Source organism: Dermochelys coriacea, chromosome 2, assembly GCF_009764565.3.
Source record: "Dermochelys coriacea isolate rDerCor1 chromosome 2, rDerCor1.pri.v4, whole genome shotgun sequence".
Taxonomy (NCBI): domain Eukaryota; kingdom Metazoa; phylum Chordata; order Testudines; family Dermochelyidae; genus Dermochelys; species Dermochelys coriacea.
This window is the reverse complement of record NC_050069.1, coordinates 92622157-92639763: the sequence shown is the minus strand read 5'-3', so window position 1 is coordinate 92639763 and position 17607 is coordinate 92622157. Positions and strand designations below refer to the sequence as shown.

Sequence of the window (17607 nt, the reverse complement as noted above, 5' to 3'; positions counted from 1 at the left end):
GAGCCTTAACCCTGCACCCCAATCCCCTGCCCTGAGCCCCTCCCCACCCAGAACCCCCTCCCACACCCCAACCCTCTGCCCCAGCCCTGAGCCCCTCCCACACCCCAAACCCCTCCTCCCCAGCTCCATTGCGTCGTGGGCATCAACAATTTTCTTCCACGGGGACTGCAGCAAAAAGAGTTTGAAAACCACTGCCTTAGCCTTAGATGGCTCGCCAGCCTGAGTCCCTGCAGGGCCCGCGAGAGGAACGGGCCCCGCCCCTTTGTCTCCGTCTCCATGGCATCCCGGAGGGGGCCGGAAGCAGCGTAGTCGCGGGTTAATTACGTCACCCACTGTCTGAGGTCGCATCCGTCCAAGTACTTAGGTGGCCGTAACCTGCCTGTCTGGAGCTGGGAAAGGCGGCCGCGAGGATGGCATCGCCTCCGCCTCTTAAGCCTCATTCAGTATTGAAACACTGGCGCCCCCGGTCCCTGCTCGCCCCGGGGGATGCACACGCGCAGGGAAAGCGGGCAGGCAGCGAAGCGGGCAGGCAGCCAGAGGGCCGTTGGAAAGAGAGGACGCGAGTCGCGCGGGCGGGCGGGGGGGGGGGGAGGGGAGAGATTCCTTTAGGCCCCGCCTCTGGGGCCCATGGAGCTGCCCGCCGTCCACAAGTGCCTCCAAGTGAGTGAGCCCCGCGGAGGCACGGCAGGGGCGGGGCTCTCCCGCCTGTGACAGCTGGCGCTGGCCGCGGTGCTGCCCCGCAGTGGCCGCTGCAGAGCCCCCGCTGCTCCGCCGCGGCAGAACGGGCCCGGGCTCGGGCCCTCGCTCTGGTTGGCTCCTTGTGGCTGCTGCCGCCGCCGTGAACGGCCCGCGCACCCGAGCCACCAGCCCCGCGTCGCTTGGGTGGGAAATGGCCTCACGTGCCGAGGAGAGACGAGGACGGGCGGGGGCGGGGTCGGTTCCGGTTCCCTTTGCTCCCTTCCCGCGCTGGGCAGCGCTCTGCGGACTGGCACTTTCACTGCCCGCCCGCCCGCCCGGGGGCTCAGCGACTTCGCAACCCCCATTGGGGACTTCCGCACCGCGGCGGGGGTGAAGAGCACTGCTAAGCTGCGGCGGACGGGACGTGATGGTAAACCCCAAACCCTGGCGGGGGGGACGGGGACGGGGACTTAGAGGCAGGGCTATTACTTCTCATGCTAGTTTTAGCTGCCCCTTCCCTCAGTTAACCAGAGTGCAAATTGATAGTGTTGTTCTTTACAGCTCTTAGCTGCGTGAACATGAAAAATCTAGGTTTCAGAGTAGCAGCCGTGTTAGTCTGTATTCGCAAAAAGAACAGGAGGACTTGTGGCACCTTAGAGACTAACAAATTTATTAGAGCATAAGCTTTTGTGAGCTACAGTGAGCTGTAGCTCACGAAAGCTTATGCTCTAATAAATTTGTTAGTCTCTAAGAAAGAAAAGGAGTACCCGTGGCACCTTAGAGACTAACAAATTTATTAGAGCATAAGCTTTCGTGAGCTACAGCTCACTTCATCGGATGCATTTGGTGGAAAACTAAGTCTCTAAGGTGCCACGGGTACTCCTTTTCTTTTTGCGAATACAGACTAACACGGCTGCTACTCTGAAACTTAGTCTGTAAGGTGCCACAAGTACTCCTTTTCTTTTTATGAAAAATCTAGGTATCTGCTTAAGGACCAAGTCCATCGAGTCATTTTACTCACATAAACCCTGATTCATCAAGGTACTGAAACACATGCCTACCTTGGTTTTAGGGTTCAGTGAGATTATTTCCGGACTAAAGTTAGAATGGTAAATTTTTGCAAAATCAGGCTCTTAATTCCAATCATGCGATTGGCTCCATAGGGGTCAGCCTCCATGGATATGAATAGGACCAGGCCCTTAGTTTCTAACTACCTTTAGGATAAAAGGAGATGAACACATTAATTGCTCACTGTGACCACTTGGCATTTAAATGGTTAAGCTATTTATGTTGTTTTCATTGTGTTTATTTAGCTCTTGAATGTTTCCAACATCTTCAGTTGCTCTCTTGCTGATTTAAAAGATGACCTGTATGCTGAGGTTATTTATAATATCTGAACATAAACTTTTTAAGGTCTAGTTACCATTTGGATTTACAATATCCTGATTCATGTAAAAAAACACCTGCATTTGAAGTGTACTTTTTTATTTTTAAAACTTTATCTTATAATAAACTTATGATCCTGATCCTGCAAGCACTTACGGCATCCTTAACTTTACTTGCTTGAGTAATCCGTTTGACTTCAGTGGAACTACTCATGTGTAAAGATAATCAAAAGCATAAGTGTTTACAGATACAAGCCTAATCATATTAGAATAGTTGGCTGGGGAACAGTACAGCAGAAAAGGATCTTGGGGTTACAGTGGATCACAAATGGAAAATGAGTCAACAGTGTGATGCTGTTGCAAAAAATGGCAAATGTCATTCCGGGCCATACTAACGGGAGTGCCATGAATAAGTCATGGCAGGTAATTCTTCTTCTCTGTAACAGGACTGCCATGTGTAAGATGGCAGGTAATTGTTCTGCTCTGCTTGACATTGATAAGGCCTTAGCTAGAGTACTATGTCCATATTGGGATACCACATTTTAAAAAAGGTGTGAACAAATTGGAGAGAGTCCAGAGGGGAGCAAAAAAATAAGAGGCTTAGAAAATATGAGAGTGAAAGAATTGGGCATGTTTGGTCTAGAGAACAGAAGACTGAGGGCATGGACATGAGAGTCTTCAAATGTGTAAAACCAGGGGTTCTCAAACTGGGGGTTGGGACCCCTCAGGGAGTCGCGAGCTGTCAGCTTCCACCTCGAACCCTGCTTTGCAGCCAGCATTTATAATGATGTTAAATATTTTAAGTGTTTTTAATTTATAAGGGGGGGTCGCACTTAGAGGATTGCTATTTGAAAGGGGTCACCAGTACAAAAGTTTGAGAATCACTGTGTAAAAATAAATAAATAAATAAAGAGGATGGGGATCAATTGGTCTCCATGTCCAATGAGTGTAGGAAAAGAAGCAATAATTTTAGTTTGTAGCAAGGGAGATTTGGGTTAGATATTAGAAAGTTTTTTCTAACTATAAAGATAAGTAGTGAAATAAGCTACTTAAAGAGGTGAAAATAATATAAATATATAAAGTGCATTTCATCCAAAGTTATTTATATACTAAGAGCTTCAATGGGACTAATCATGTATAAAGATAAGCACAAGTGTGTCTGCAGAATTGGGGCCTATGTTTCGAAGTACAGGTGAGGCGCATCATATGCGCATTTAACTTACGCGAATTCAACTATATGCGCTCCGCAAAAAAACCTCAAAAAACAAGATACCTGTAAATAGTGCGGGCAATTCCACCCACCGTTCCACTCCATGAGCGTATGCCCCGAAGTGAGCGTGAGATGGGAGACATGAATCTGCTGTTCCCTCAGTTGGTCTCAGTTCCCCTATGCCTCTCATAGTGTGAGCATATTTCTGTGCTGAGTGTGATTCTAGTGTTTAAAGATACTGTACATATTTTTCATACAACATGGCCCCTAAATGCAAGCCAACTACTTCATCTGGTTCTCAACCGAAGAAACCATGATCTGCTCCAATGCTGGAGGAAAAACTGGCTGTGTTGGATTTATTGAGAGACAGTATGTCGGTTTCCAACGTGGCGCATAAATATGACTGCAACAAATCTAGCATCCGTGCCAGCAAGATGAGAGAGAGAGAGAGAGAGAGAGAGAGAGAAATTCGTCAAGCTGTGGCATCTAGTGCTCCAATAACTGCTAAGGTGACGAGCTAGGTGCGTGATAAGACTTTAGTGAAGACTGAAAAGGCATTAAACTTATGGCTGGAAGACATGAACTGTAAACATGTGCCTATTGATGGCTCTTAGCCTCTGTGCACAGACAGCCTTCTGATGAGAAGGAATTCAAAGCTAGCCAAAGTTGGTTTGACAGTTTTAGTAACCGCTTCAGCTTCAAAAACGTGCAGACTACTGATGAAGCTGCATCTGCCAATGAAGAGGCAGCAAAAGCGTACCCCGAAAAATTAAAGAAAATCATAGAAGAAAAGGGCTGTCTTCCGGAACAAGTTTTTAATGCTGACGAGACTGGGCTCTTCTGGAAAAAAAATGCCCACTTCGAAATCAGAAAGGCAAGCCCCTGGCTTCAAAGCAGCTAAAGACCGTGTGACTGTTGTTTTTTGGCAATGTGGCTGGGCATTTAATAAAGCCGGGCTTGCTCTACAGGGCTGCAAATCCCTGTGCCCTAAAAGGCAAGAACAAAAATCTCCTGCCTGTGTTCTGGCAATCCAAATAAAAAGACTTGGGTGACGGCAGCAGATTGGGTTCCACAAGTGTTTCATTCCGGAGGTCAAGCGGTACCTCGAAGAGAAAGGTCTTGACTTTAAAGCATTGCTGATCATAGACAATGCTCCTGGCCACGTTGCGGCACTCCGGTTTGCGCATAACGACGTTGAAGTAGTCTTTCTCCCCCCCAATACCACCTCCAATCTCCCAACCAGGGCTTGAGTTGCTGTTTCAAGGCCACGTAAACGAGGCTTATGTTCTCCTGGATACATAGCACTATGGATGCTAATCCCAATCTTAATGTGATGGACTGTTGGAAGGCCTTCAACATTGCCAATTGCATCACTTATATTAAACAGGCAGTGGATGCAATCAAGCCTGCAATAGTCAATGCATGTTGGCAAAACCTATGGAAAGAATGTCTGAATGATTTTAAGGGTTTACCAACCATTGACAAAGAAGTGAAACACATTGTTCAGGTGGCCAGGCAAGTGTGTGGTGATGGCTTCGTTGACAACCTTGAGGAAGAAATTGAAGAATTAATTGAGAGCCATAGAGAAACAATGACTAATGAAGAGTTAGAGGAACTGGTAAAATTGTCTACAGAAGATGAAGATGATGATGACGACGAACAGGAAGAGCCAGCAAGTTGGAATCTTCATAAATTTGCTGAAGTGTTCCAAGCAGCGAAACGCTTGAATGATTTAATTTCTGAATACGATCCCTCTATGGAACGAAGCCTCAAAATCACATGTAGTATTACGGACAATTTGAGACGGTATCAAGAAATGTTTGAGCAGCTCGAGACAACAGCGACAGTTCCCGATCACCATGTTTTTCAAGGAAAAACAACCAGCAGCAGATGAGCCTATGCAATCAACTTCTTGAGCTGAACCAGAGCCAACCACTTAGTCTACGACTCGCTCTCTGTCACCCAAGCTCTCCATCATCTCCGTCTCCTGGAATGACATCAAGCCCTGACGACCCCCTGCAATTAAAAATTCAATACTGTAAAATTATATTTTGCATATGTGCTCTTTATTATATACTGTACATTACTGTATACATTATATATTTATACATATTATTGTATAGGCTTGTATACAGAAAACCATGTACAGTATGCTGTACTTTATGGGCGATTTAAGGGATTTTCAAGGGTAACTTTGACTATACGCGATTTTCGCCTTACGCTCTGACTTTAGAATCTAATCCCCGTGTCAAATGCGACACCACTGTATAGTCCAACACAGCAGTTCTCAAACTTCATTGTATCATGAGCCCCAGAAGGACAACAAAAATTACTACATGACCCCAGGAGGGGGACCGAAGCCTGAGCCTACCCAGTCCTACTGCTTGGGCTGTGAGGGTCCCCAAAGCTGAAGCCCAAGGGCTTTGGCCCTGGGCAGTGGGACTCAGGCATTGGCTTCGGCCCTAATAAGTTTAACACCACCCTTTGGAGTCCTGACCCACAGTTTGAGACTCTCTGGCAACAGCATACCTACCTTCTCCCTCCTCTCTGTCTGTGTATAGAAACATATATTTTACACTTGATGCATTGACAAAATAGAAGCATTTGGTACTGATTCACTAAACTGTATAGAGGATATCATCTCTCTTGTGCATATTCTAAAGAAGGTATGTTCGGGTTCATTCTCCATTTAAAAAAAAAATTAAGCCAATGGTTTTCTGAAGTATCTTGCTTTATGTATATGAGTGACCCTGGGTAAACATACTGGGGTTTATAAAAATGAACGTTAGTCAGAAATGTTAGGAATCCATATTAATATAGCATTTGAAAATTTCATTTGGTAAAATGTTTTTCTCTTACTTTCCAGCTCAGTGATGAAAACGAACAGCTACTTAAGAAGTTGAAAAGGTTGCATAGAAAAAATCAACAGCTAGAAAATGATTTGGCTCAGATCCAGGAAAAACTGCATCTGGAGCAGTTAATGCATGACTGTGTCACAAGCAGAGAGTAAGAATTATTTTTTCCCTGGATTAAAGTCTTGATTTGAGACTAGGACCTGTATGCAGAGGTGACATTGCCATGCAGAACTTGGGTACTTGTCCCCTGATGGCATCTTTTTAGATCAGAGGTTCTCAACCTCTTCCCCCCCCCATGCTATAAAAACTCCACGGCCCAGCTATTTTTTTGCATATAAAAGACAGGGACAGCTTTAGGGGGTAGCAAGTAGAGCAATTGCCCCGGACCCCATGCTACAGGGGGCCCTGCAAAGCTAAGTTGCTCGGGATTCAGCTTCAGCCCTGGGTGGCTGGACTTGGAGCCCCAGGTTTCAGCACCATGTGGTGGGGCTTCGGCTTTCCGCCCTGGGCCCCAGCACGTCTAATGCTGGCCATGCTTGGCAGACCCCCTGAAACCTGCTTGCAGCCCCCAAGGGGGCCCCGGACCCCGGTTGAGTACCACTGTTTTAGATGAGCCATTAAACATAATTTGTTCTGCTTATCTTTGTTGGCTGTCTGTGCAAGGAAAAAAGGAGATGATAAAAGTCTTGGGGCACTGCTCAAAAAAGAGTAGAGGGCAATCCTGGTGCTCTGGACAAAATTCACACTGTCAATGCAACAGCAAGTTGTAATAATTGTATGTGGCTGCAGTGTTTGCTTACTCAGTGTGCAACCAGTATCCAACTTAGTGTAAAGTACTCTAGGATATTTTGATGGTAAATAAACCATCAGTGAGTGTAATGTGCAACACTTTAAGTATTAATGTTATTTAAAACATCTGGAAGTGAAGATTTGATTTTTTTTTTTTTTTTGTTAAAGTTTTGGTGCTTTGAAAAGTAGCTAGATAGCATTCCATGCATCTCTGTGTGCAGTATTTTCAGTAGGACTTTCCATACAGAGTGAAAAACATGAGAAGTGTAAACTTGTATTTTGAGGTCAAAGGAAAAAATGTCTTTATTTATCCTTTCTACTTTAAAATGTCCCATCACAGTTCTGAAATGTTTGCACTGTTGAGTGGGAGAGAGACCATCCTTAAGCTGTTGCATTTATTTCAATTAAGTGTTCAGGTTCAAACAGAATCCCACTTACGGTACAAGGGAGCTGGCAGTCACAACAAAGAAATCAAAGTAGCAAGCGAAAGTGCCCGGTAAGTTCTTCTGGGGACTTGCTTATTTACAAGGTTAATGAAGCATGTCTTCTCTCACTGGAACTAGCATACTTTAAGAGATTTATATGGTGTTTCACTTCTCTTGGGTAAAATATGGAGTATGTTCATGAGAAATGTCATACGGATATGTGAGATGTTGCTTGGAAGTAACTTTCAGTGTGTTTGAGGGCATTCAGATTCCCACATTATGCTATAGAAATGAAAATTCATTTTAAGTGTTGAGAAAGGGAATGCTTTGACAATGCTTCAGACAATGAAAGTAGAGAAAAATATTCAAGGATTGAGTAGAAATTTTCTCCACAACTCACTCTCTTAGGGAAAATAGAAGGAAGTGTGGAAACTTAGGGAAAAATGGAAAGAAGTTGGGAAGCTTGTGGAAAGGAGAAAGATAAATTACATAATTTGAGGTTAGGAATCTAGAAGTATTAAATGTAAGTCATTTGTTGGACAGTGCACTGTCCAATATAAAACCACAGCAGTTAAATCATCTGATTGCTTTAGTCTGTTACCGTTTGAACAAGAAGTAATTTCTTTTACATTGTGGTTTGTGAATTATTGCTGAATGTAAACTCTCATAACTGGCTTGTGATGTGAAGGGCACAGTTTTAGTTCATTCACAGAAGGAGCATTAACGCTGTCATCATGCAATTTGTAGTGCATACAGGGTCTGCTTTGCTTGTACGGTGCCCTGTTAAGTTCATTGGGACTCCATATAGGTGTAGTAGTCCATTCATGCTCCTATCAGTTGAAGGATTGGAGTCTTACATTTTATTTGTCAAGGTTTTGGATCAAATTAAAGATTTGAATACATATTTTGTAGGACAATAGTTATTGGGAAGTCACCAAGAATTTGCCTAACCTGGTACGAATTCTCCTATCTTTGCTAATATCAAATGTTCATAATTAAAAATCCCTTACACTGAAGTCTGAATTATATATAGTAGTTCCATTGACAAGAAGGAAGGAGACAGAGCCAATATCTTGATAAATGGTTTGCTTTCTCAGCACTTAAAATGAATCTGATTTTTACAGTGTTTTTAGCCCATCACTATTTTCTCTATAATAGTTAATGATTATCCTTATTAAGGAGATAGTTGTAATACATGTGTGGTAATGTTTGTCCTCCTGTCATTTTATTGCACTGTTAAAACTTGTTAGGTGAAATAGGATACAACACATTCATGCAGTTATATTTGACTTTTCGGTGAAATGTAAAAAAATAAAATCTTGTACATCCTGAATATTTCTCACTCTCCCTTTTCTAACGCTAGTTATGAGGTGTTTCTGTGAAAGTTAATAAAATAAGTTTAAAATGCCAGTCATTCAATATAAGCATCCTATGTTTCATGAGACCGAGAAATAAATTTATCCATAACAAACCTTCAAAGAGTTTGTGTGTAGAGCTTTATAGAAAACTGAGGTTTTATCCTAGTGTCTGTTTCAGAAAGCACAGCGTTCTTCATATAGCCAGTTGCATTTTGTTCTCAGTAAGAGCCCAATCCAATACCCATTGAAGTCAGTGACCTTTGAGTCAGGCTTGAATAGTCCAATCCTTAATCCATGAAGTGATTGGGTCTACTCATATGAGTAAGCGTTGCAGGTATGAACCATACGTTACTGTTCTCTGTTGATGTTTAGCATACACCTTTTTTTTGTATTTCTGTTTTGGATTTATTTCATAAGAATGTTGGTATATGAATGGACATATTTCTTATACAAATAACTTAGATTATTGCCTAAGATTATGCTCTTTTCTAGTAGTTAATGAACATATTCATGGTGTAATAGGAGAAACATCCATGCATATTCACTAGTTTCATTGTTTTTCAAACTTTTTTTCTGGGGACCCAGTTGAAGAAAATTGTTGATGCCTGTGACTCAACAGAACTGGGAATGAGTTTAGAGTGTGGGAGGGCTGGGCAGAGGTTTGGGGTTTGGGGCTCAGGGCTGCGGGGTGGGTTCAGGAATGAGAGGTTCAGGGTGTGGGCTGGGGCTTTGGGCTGGGACAGGGGGTTGAGGTGCGGGAGGGGATTCTGGGTTTGGGGGGGACTCAGGGCTGGAGTAGGGGGTTGGGGTTCAGGAGGGGGTCAGGGCTCTGGGCTGGGGATGAGGAGTTTGGGGTGCAGGAAGGGGTTCCCTGGAAGCGGCCAGCAGCAGGTCTGGCTCCTAAGAGGAGGTGCGCAAGCAGCTCCACGCGACTCTCGCCCGCAGGCACCGGGGCGTCCCCCGTTCCCATTGGCCGGCAACGGGACTGTGGCGCTGGTGCTTGGGCGGTGGCAGTGCATGGAGCCCTGTGGCCTCCCTGCCTAGAAGCCGGACTGCTGCTGGCCACTTCCGGGGCACAGTATAGTGTCGGAACAGGTAGGCACTAGCCTGCCTTTGCTGAGCAGCACTGCTAATGGGACTTTTAACTTCCCGGTTGGCGGTGCTGAGCAGAGCAAGTCGACCCAGCGCCTCACATGCCGCAACCCAGTACCGGGTCACAACCCACAGATTGAAAAACACTGCACTAGTTAATCTATGGACCTGATTTATGTAGACTCAGAGATATGAAATATAACTACAATCCAAAGTTACACAATTCCGTATAACTAACACATTACCAAATGCAAGCCATTTTTTTTTTTTAAAGGATTCTAGTATGAAGGTATAAAATGGTAGTTTGCATGCTAAAATCATCAGTTCACACACTTTTTTCTGTTATCAGAATACTTCAGATGTATAATAACCTGCAGAAATGTTATGACAGAGAAATCAAAACAAACCAGGAGCAAAGTGAAACAATTAAAAATCTTACTGTAAGTAGTGACTGTTCAGTTTATTTCAAGTAATTTAATGTGACATTTAAGGGTAAGTTTTGAGCTTTCCTAATATTTGTATAAATGATCATGAATATTTCTCTATTTTTTTTTTTCTCTCTTTTCCTTGAGTTCACAGGTGAATGGTCTTACTTTGACTTTGAGAATAAATTCTGTCACTGCTCTCTTTGGTCCATGACTTCAATGTTGATTGCCTTTAGGCTATTTTTGTAGATGTTTGTAAGAACTGGCTCAATCTAACTGGAGTTAGTGTTCATTATATTGGGATAAATGCCATTTTTACTATTGCCGGAAAACAGAGTTGCATAATTGTTTCACAGTTTAAAAACTTCATAACAATATTTCATAGTGAAACAACAAAAAAGATTTAAAAAAAATCCAGTTATGTAAATGTAGCAACTAGATAAGAAAAATTGTTGTATTTTAGTATTTACTTTTAAAAATGTGGGACATGCTGTATCTGGCAATATTATGTAATGTTGCAAACTAACATTTCCCCTACATTTAAATTCTTTAAGTGCCTCTTCGGATTTATGCACTCTGATTAATCATTTTTCAAAATAGAGTGTCATGGTTGTTGTGTGGCTGATATCAGTAGGCTCAGATCAGGACCAGTGTAAAATGTTTCAATTTTTTTGTGGGAGAGGGTTGGTATTTCTTATTTGTGTATATGTATTAATAACATATTTTCGAAAAAAAATGTAGTTTGCAGGATTTGCTCTTATCCTTCATGCTTTTGCTGGTAAGTTCTGTTCTAAATTAGATATTGGGAGCTTTAAATTGGTGCTCAAGAGATACTGTATTTTTAATCACATAAAGCTCAGATTGATTTTTTTTTTGTACACTTCTGCTTTAAATTTTTTAATTGTTTTGAACATAGATTAAAATTCATGAGCTAGAGCATCAACTTCAAGGACAAAAGCAAAGAATTGAGCAGCTGGAATGTAAAAAGGTCTCCCAGAAGGAAAACACTGTTTCTGGAGTAAGGACTCCAACAGCAGAGAGAGAAGTAACATTATCTCACAGATGCATATGTAAGAAGAAGGGAGCCTGTTCTTGCAAATATTTGGGTAATAGATATGTGTGGCAGTTTACAAAACAAACATTGACTCCCTGCTCTGGTGCTTTTATACATGTCACGTCTCATCAAAGAGGATGCATTTCATCCTAACACATAGGACTCACTCAAGGCCATGTGCTTCACTTAGCCTTTATTGTAGTATCTGAAGTGCTATTAATCTTTGAAAAGTGGCTATGTGAAAATGGCCCCATCTGATCAATAGATCTACATTTGTGTGGATTTAGTCTCATATTTTTGTATTTTAGTGATAAAAAGCGTTTGCTGCTTTTTACTTTTGCTTAGACCTATAAAGCCAATTTAGCTCTGGGAAAGGAGCTGTAGTCTATATCTTGTCTGTCAACATTATTTGCTATGTTATAGTCAGCTGTACCTGTACAAACTCATTGGCGGCAGTCTTGTTGCACAGGTATTCGGCATCATGCTTTTGACTTCAGAATCTTAATTTGTGGTGATGTTGTATGAGGGAGAACCTAGCCAGATCTAACCCTCCATCACCCCCCCCCCTTTTTTTTTTGTTACTGTAAACTTGGCACCTTTGTTATGGAAGCGAAGACCCTGCACAATATAATTTTTATAGGGTCACTTTTCTAGAATAGAGCAGAGTGGAACAGGATTGTATCTAACTAATGGAGGAAACCCGCAGGGGAATAGTTTATATATAGATTGCCCAAACTACTGTGACATCAAGGTTTTTATTTAAAGCCAAGAACTCACTGCAATTCTAAAGAAAATTCTTATCCAGTAATAGATGGCATGACTAACTCATAACTCAGAAGATCACATCTGACCATCCAAAGTCATCAAATCGTGTGAGAGTATAGTTTCTGATTGTTGGATAGAATGCTAGCAAAGCAAAAATCTCAGAATAGGCTTTTATAAAAATTGACATAAAAACTATCCCACGGGCAGATCCTATGATCTCATAGTTGTTGGAAATGGGTAGGATCAAATTTTTAAAGGTGAATTTCCCACTCCCCCTAAAATATGAGCTGTAATTTGCATAAAAATAACAACAAACACTGGATATAGTATAATATGATTGATAGACATGTGAGAAGTTAATTGTAATGATTAAAATATGAATTTTTATTTTGAATGTAGTGCTATTGCTGCTTGAGATTCAAAAGCTGAAGAAAAAAAATGATAAGCTGTCTAGAGAAAGGAGAATGCAAAGAAATGAATTACCTGGATTAGACAAGGTAACTTGCTTTTAGGGTAAATTTCATAATGGACAAATTTATAAAACTAACTTCCTAGTGTGTATTAGCCATAGATGAAGTGCTTGCTGTTGTACATTTTGACTCAAATATGTGTTTGCTTTAAAAAAGGAATACAGATTAATGGTTCTTGTAAACGTCTTTGGTTTAATCTCTTCCATACAGGTTCAGGAAGAGGAGTAATTGGAATTCAGATGAACTTTTGCTTTTAACTGCTTGATTCTCTTGTGATCACGCTTTTATCTTGGGCCACTTCTGTCTCTAGTCCTCCACCTTGAAGTTATTTGCTCCATGTTACAGAGACACTGACTGAAATGTAAATTGATTGACTTAGTTCTGCCCAACAGATAGATAATTGCATTTAGAACAAAAACAAATTTCCCAAACTAAGTACCCACTGCTGCTCTGTAATATTTATGAGCGGAGGATTATTTTTCTGTAGAGTTAGTTACTCCTAGGGCAAGACTTTTCATTCTTCTTTGCTGGGCTGTTAAAATTGACATGTGGACCAGGGGAGGAGGGAGTTAGTGGGAAGTGCTGGTAATTCTTGAAATGAGATGGTAAGAGTTGGAGGTCTAATCTTACTGTTCAGCTGAGTTATTTGAATATCCAGATGAAAGTTTTTTCTTCATTTTTAGCAGCAAATTTCCTTTCAGTTGTTTTTAGATTTTTTTTGTGTTTGCATAAAGCTAATTATTTCAGCTTGGTCCTTTCGATTGGAGGACAAACATTAATCCATGAACTTTTGGATTGGGACATCTGTAGCACATGCTGCCATCATTGACATTCAAGTGATTTGGGAACTTCAGTCCAGTTAGGTGCTTTTGAAAATTTTAAGGTTGGTGTGTAGAGAGTAATCCTAATAATTGTATAGTCATGAGTGTTTGTTGAAGAATAAATTCGGATACTGACATAACTTGTCACTTGTTTTCAGTATTAATTTAGTATTTCCTCTTGAAGGAAGTACTGCCTTGTCCTGTTATTCTCATCGGCTCCAACAGGTTTTCAGCTGGGTAGTACTTGCAGATTCAGCAGGAAGTGGTGTTGGTGATTTATTGTGTGTGACTGTTTTTTAAGAATTGTTACTGAATCAGTATAGCCCAGCCTGATGTTTTATTTAGGAGGTAGAGATGAGAGATCTATCTGAGGATCTAATTATTTGTCACTAAGGTTGTTATTACTGATAACAAGTAGTAGCTGAAAGCCTGTGATATCACACACAGGTGTGGTAGTCGGGCCACATACTCCACAGTCTATGCAGCCTGTCTCATACAACCGATATAACTGTTGCATGCAAATTAACAATAGAGGAAGGGCGGTGATTGGTTGAGTTACCTCTGCTATCACAATGGTCTAGGACTTGTGGCTTGGCATATATACATGCCTACTGTAGCTACACACCACACAGATGTAATTCATAAAATCAAAGTGGCTGAGAACTTAAAAATTTGACAGTAAAACAGGGAATCTTAGTGATGATTGAATCTGGTGATATTCTGAACAAAAAGAGCTTTCAGCCATGGTTGTAGCTGTTTGTGTCCTCACGCTGACTCAACAGACATTGTAGGCTTCAGGGTGACATACAGAGTAACAATTGTAGAATTTTATTATACAGATGACTACAAGATGTGTGTAGCAGATTACAAAACCAACATTTTTCAGAGTAGCAGCTGTGTTCGTCTGTATTCTCAAAAAGAAAAGGAGTACTTGTGGCACCTTAGAAACTAACAAATTTATTTGAGCATAAGCTTTCATGAGCTACAGCTCACTTCATCGAATGCATCTGATGAAGTGAGCTGTAGCTCACGAAAGCTTATGCTCAAATAAATTTGTTAGTCTCTAAAAAACCAACATTGACCCCTTTCTCCAAAGCATTTAGTCAAAGTAAAAACAAGAGAAGAAAACAGTAGAATCTGGAGGCATCTTTATCATGTAGTCTCTTTTGAAAGTAGTAGATTCTGTGTCACCATTCGGGCTAGAATTCTGGGTGATTACATTCTGTCTACTATTGCTATACTTCCTCTGTAAGTGATTTGGATATGCTGTTCTTTTACTGTCCTAAGCTCTGGAAGATTGCCTGTGCAAGTCATTACCTTGATTCCTCCATTGCTGAAATCCTTATCCATGCCTTAATCTCCTCTCTCCTTGACTATTGCAGTTCCAGTCTTTACGGACTCACTCCTAACTCTCAGCTCTCCAGACTCCATGATGTGTGGAACTCTGTTGTCTGGCTTTTGCAAATACGGGGAAATGTAACTACATTTCCATTATTAGACACACCTTTTGGCACCGATTCACTTTGAGATCCCTTTGAAACCCCTTTGTTTTTTAAAATTGTCAATGATTTGTTCCCTGTGTCTTTGTGGACTTCGCTTTCTCTCTTGAATCCATCCTACTATCTCTGTCCACACCACTGGGTTTGTGTGACCTTTCCTTTCCATTTAGAACTACCTTTTTTTCTTTCTGCAACATTGACTCTTCTCTCCTTTGCTTCTCTCTTAATTTCTCTTGCTGCTATCATATTTTTTATTTTACTTTTTATTATTTGTCTGTAAAATATTTTGAAACTGTTTGTATGAAAGATGCTATATATATAAAAGTTGTAAGCTGTTGTGCAGTGTTGCAGTTAGCCACCACATCTAAGTTGAGATGTGGTTGCAGCCTCACTGGTGACCAAAGTGATTCCTATGTGTATAACTTGAAGAGTACTCTGAGGGTACATCTACATGGCCCACAGCAGCGAGTGCCAGAGCCTGAGTTGATAAACTTGATGTCGCTCTACTGCACTAAAAATGGCTGTGTAGATGTTCCGGCTCAGGCTCTGAAGCCCACCTCCCTCACCGGAGCCTGAGCTCCGTCCCAAGCTGCAATGTGCAGCTGTTTTTAGCATGTTAGTAGAAGTTTGAGTCTATCGACTTGGGCTGTGAGACTTGCTGTGTCTGTACCCTGAGAAATAGGCTGAAGCAGGGGAAAATTTTGAGGTATAACTTTAACCTTCCTATGTCTAATGGGAAATGTAACTTTAGAAAAAAAATAGATGAATACTGAATTTTCTTTTTTAGGAATTTTTCGACGAGATAGAAGATTTAAAGTATGCTCTACAAGAATCAATAAAACTGAATAATCAGTATGAAAAGTGCTTGAAACACATAAGTTCAACGTATGGACTTGCTTTTGCCACACCTTTTGTAACTAGTAATAGAAATTAAACATTCCATTTAGATTTTTCATGTTGAATTCTCTCCCCAAAACACGGATCAACCTGGTTACCAGGTTAGCACTTCATTTTCCACAATAAAATCATGACTTTCTTGACTCAAACATGCAATTTTACAGTGTTATGTATCTTTTACTTGACCATGTGCTTTTGTTGTTGTATAGTTTTTGAATAAACTGTCCATTTATAATTTTGTTTGAGAAATTCAGTGGTTCTGCTTTATTTGTTTAAAAAGGATGTTGCAGGAATAAATAATGTGCATTTTTTTAATAATCTTTATATTTAAATTTGACTAATTGTCCAGCTTTGGCATTTTATTATGATAGACTTCATGGGCTTAGTCTGCAATTGTGGTAGAAGAAAGATCAATGCAGCTGAGGAGGGGCATTGCAAAGGTGGTTTTAAGGTGCTGTGCAGTCAGATCATTTGGGTGCAGAGGAGCAGGAAACAACCTGTCCCCCTCCCCACTCTCCAGGGTGGGAATTGCTACACTAGTTCTATGCTATTTGAGCTTCATTCCAAGAAGGCAAAATCTCTGGAGGATTAGTGGCCTGGCTTTAGGGTTACTTTGTGCTACCAGTTTGATATAAAGCTGCCCTAACACAGCCTGGGATCTGGCCTATTTGTAAATTCACTGAGGACCCAGTAACCCCAAATTCCTAGTTTGAAATGGTCCAATGAAAATTTTACCCAGATGTTCCTAGCTACTATCTTATTCTATGTGTTTGTTTACTCTTTGCATGACAGTTGATGTTTTATTGAATAAGGAAAAAACTATCTGTCCATCAACTGGCTGGTTTCTCAAGAGTGTTGTACAGAGAGACTCTTAGACAGATTTGAGGGAGGAGAAGGTAGTGGCTTTACATATCAGTTTTAGGAAGGTGCTCCTCCATCTAAATGGAAGAAGGTGCAGAGATGTTATTCTTTATTTTTCCCAATTTTTAGGGTGTCCCATATGAATCTTTTACTATTGTAAAAATATACAGTGAGGAGGAATAAACATGGTCATCCGCGATTTGCAAAGTCTGCTGAATAATGCAGAAATCTTCATTATAATACATTGGCTCTGCTTGAGCTATTTAAAAAGAGTCAAGAAGGTGAAAACCTTGCTGTCCCTTTTATCATGCTGTGTTCAAGCTTTCAAAACAACTCTTGTGTCATCCCAGTCTCCGCTCCTTTAGAATGAGAATAAGTGTAAGTCCTTTAACTTTTTCTTAATTAGATTCTTCATCAAAAATCGAGTTCTAAAAAGCACAGTCATCTGCGCTGGGATATCTAGTGGCAATATGGTTGTCCTTTAATATGGTCACATTTGGCAGTGTGATGGGTCTAACTGTGTGTTAACTGACAGGTTTCAGAGTAGCAGCCGTGTTAGTCTGTAGTCGCCAAAGGAAAAGCAGGACTTGTGGCCCCTTAGAGACGAACCCATTTCTTTGAGCGTAAGCTTTCGTGAGCTACAGCTCGCTTCATTTCCACCAAATGCATCCGATGAAGCGAGCTGTAGCTCACGAAAGCTTACGCTCAAAGAAATGGGTTCGTCTCTAAGGGGCCACGAGTCCTGCTTTTCTTCTTGTGTTCACTGTGGCCTTCAAATCGTTCGAATGCTGCCTGTCAGAAAACAGCTCTTCTGTAACCCGCTCTGCGGCCCTGGTGCGGATTTACTGTGGATCGATATGCTACACCCAGTCTTCCGCAAAATAGCTTTTGCAGTCGAAAAAAGAGCAGCTCCCGCCGCGAACCGGCGTTTCCGCTGGGGTTGAAACCAGCCCACCAGCCTTCAGCGGCAGCTGGCCAATGCCAGAACCTCCGGCTTGAAAAGTCAAACGGCCAATCCGGATC

The 17607-nt window shown here is 41.5% G+C and overlaps 1 protein-coding gene across 12 annotated transcripts; it reads left to right on the top strand.

The window, feature by feature from the left end:
* The first annotated feature begins 462 nt into the window (after window positions 1-462).
* Window positions 463-15972, top strand: LOC119851795 (centrosomal protein of 290 kDa-like). Of its 12 annotated transcripts, none has more exons than XR_006278918.1 (8): window positions 3511-3782; window positions 6140-6279; window positions 7327-7413; window positions 10142-10232; window positions 11134-11287; window positions 12436-12533; window positions 12717-14204; window positions 14404-15972. XR_006278918.1 is itself a non-coding variant. In XM_038392227.2 (7 exons), the coding sequence occupies exons 1-7, from the start codon at window positions 628-630 to the stop codon at window positions 15758-15760; spliced, it is 786 nt and encodes a 261-aa protein (XP_038248155.1). In that variant the 5' UTR covers window positions 463-627; the 3' UTR covers window positions 15761-15972. The 12 variants fall into 12 exon arrangements, 10 of the variants coding, with proteins under 10 accessions (XP_038248155.1, XP_038248157.1, XP_043364060.1 ...); XR_006278917.1 differs by having other exon boundaries at window positions 3515-3782; window positions 11134-11323; XM_038392227.2 differs by lacking the exons at window positions 3511-3782; window positions 12717-14204 and adding an exon at window positions 463-660 and having other exon boundaries at window positions 11134-11323; window positions 15614-15972.
* The last annotated feature ends 1635 nt before the right edge of the window (window positions 15973-17607 follow it).

Excerpts from the sequence above, each read along its gene's own strand:
- LOC119851795 (XM_043508119.1), top strand. The coding sequence starts at position 3,600 with ATGCTGGAGGAAAAACTGGCTGTGTTGGATTTATTGAGAGACAGTATG. Across the intron at positions 3,783-6,139 it reads GTGCTCCAATAACTGCTAAG|CTCAGTGATGAAAACGAACA; the intron begins GTGACGAGCTAG and ends CTTACTTTCCAG. Across the intron at positions 12,534-15,613 it reads AATTACCTGGATTAGACAAG|GAATTTTTCGACGAGATAGA; the intron begins GTAACTTGCTTT and ends TTTCTTTTTTAG.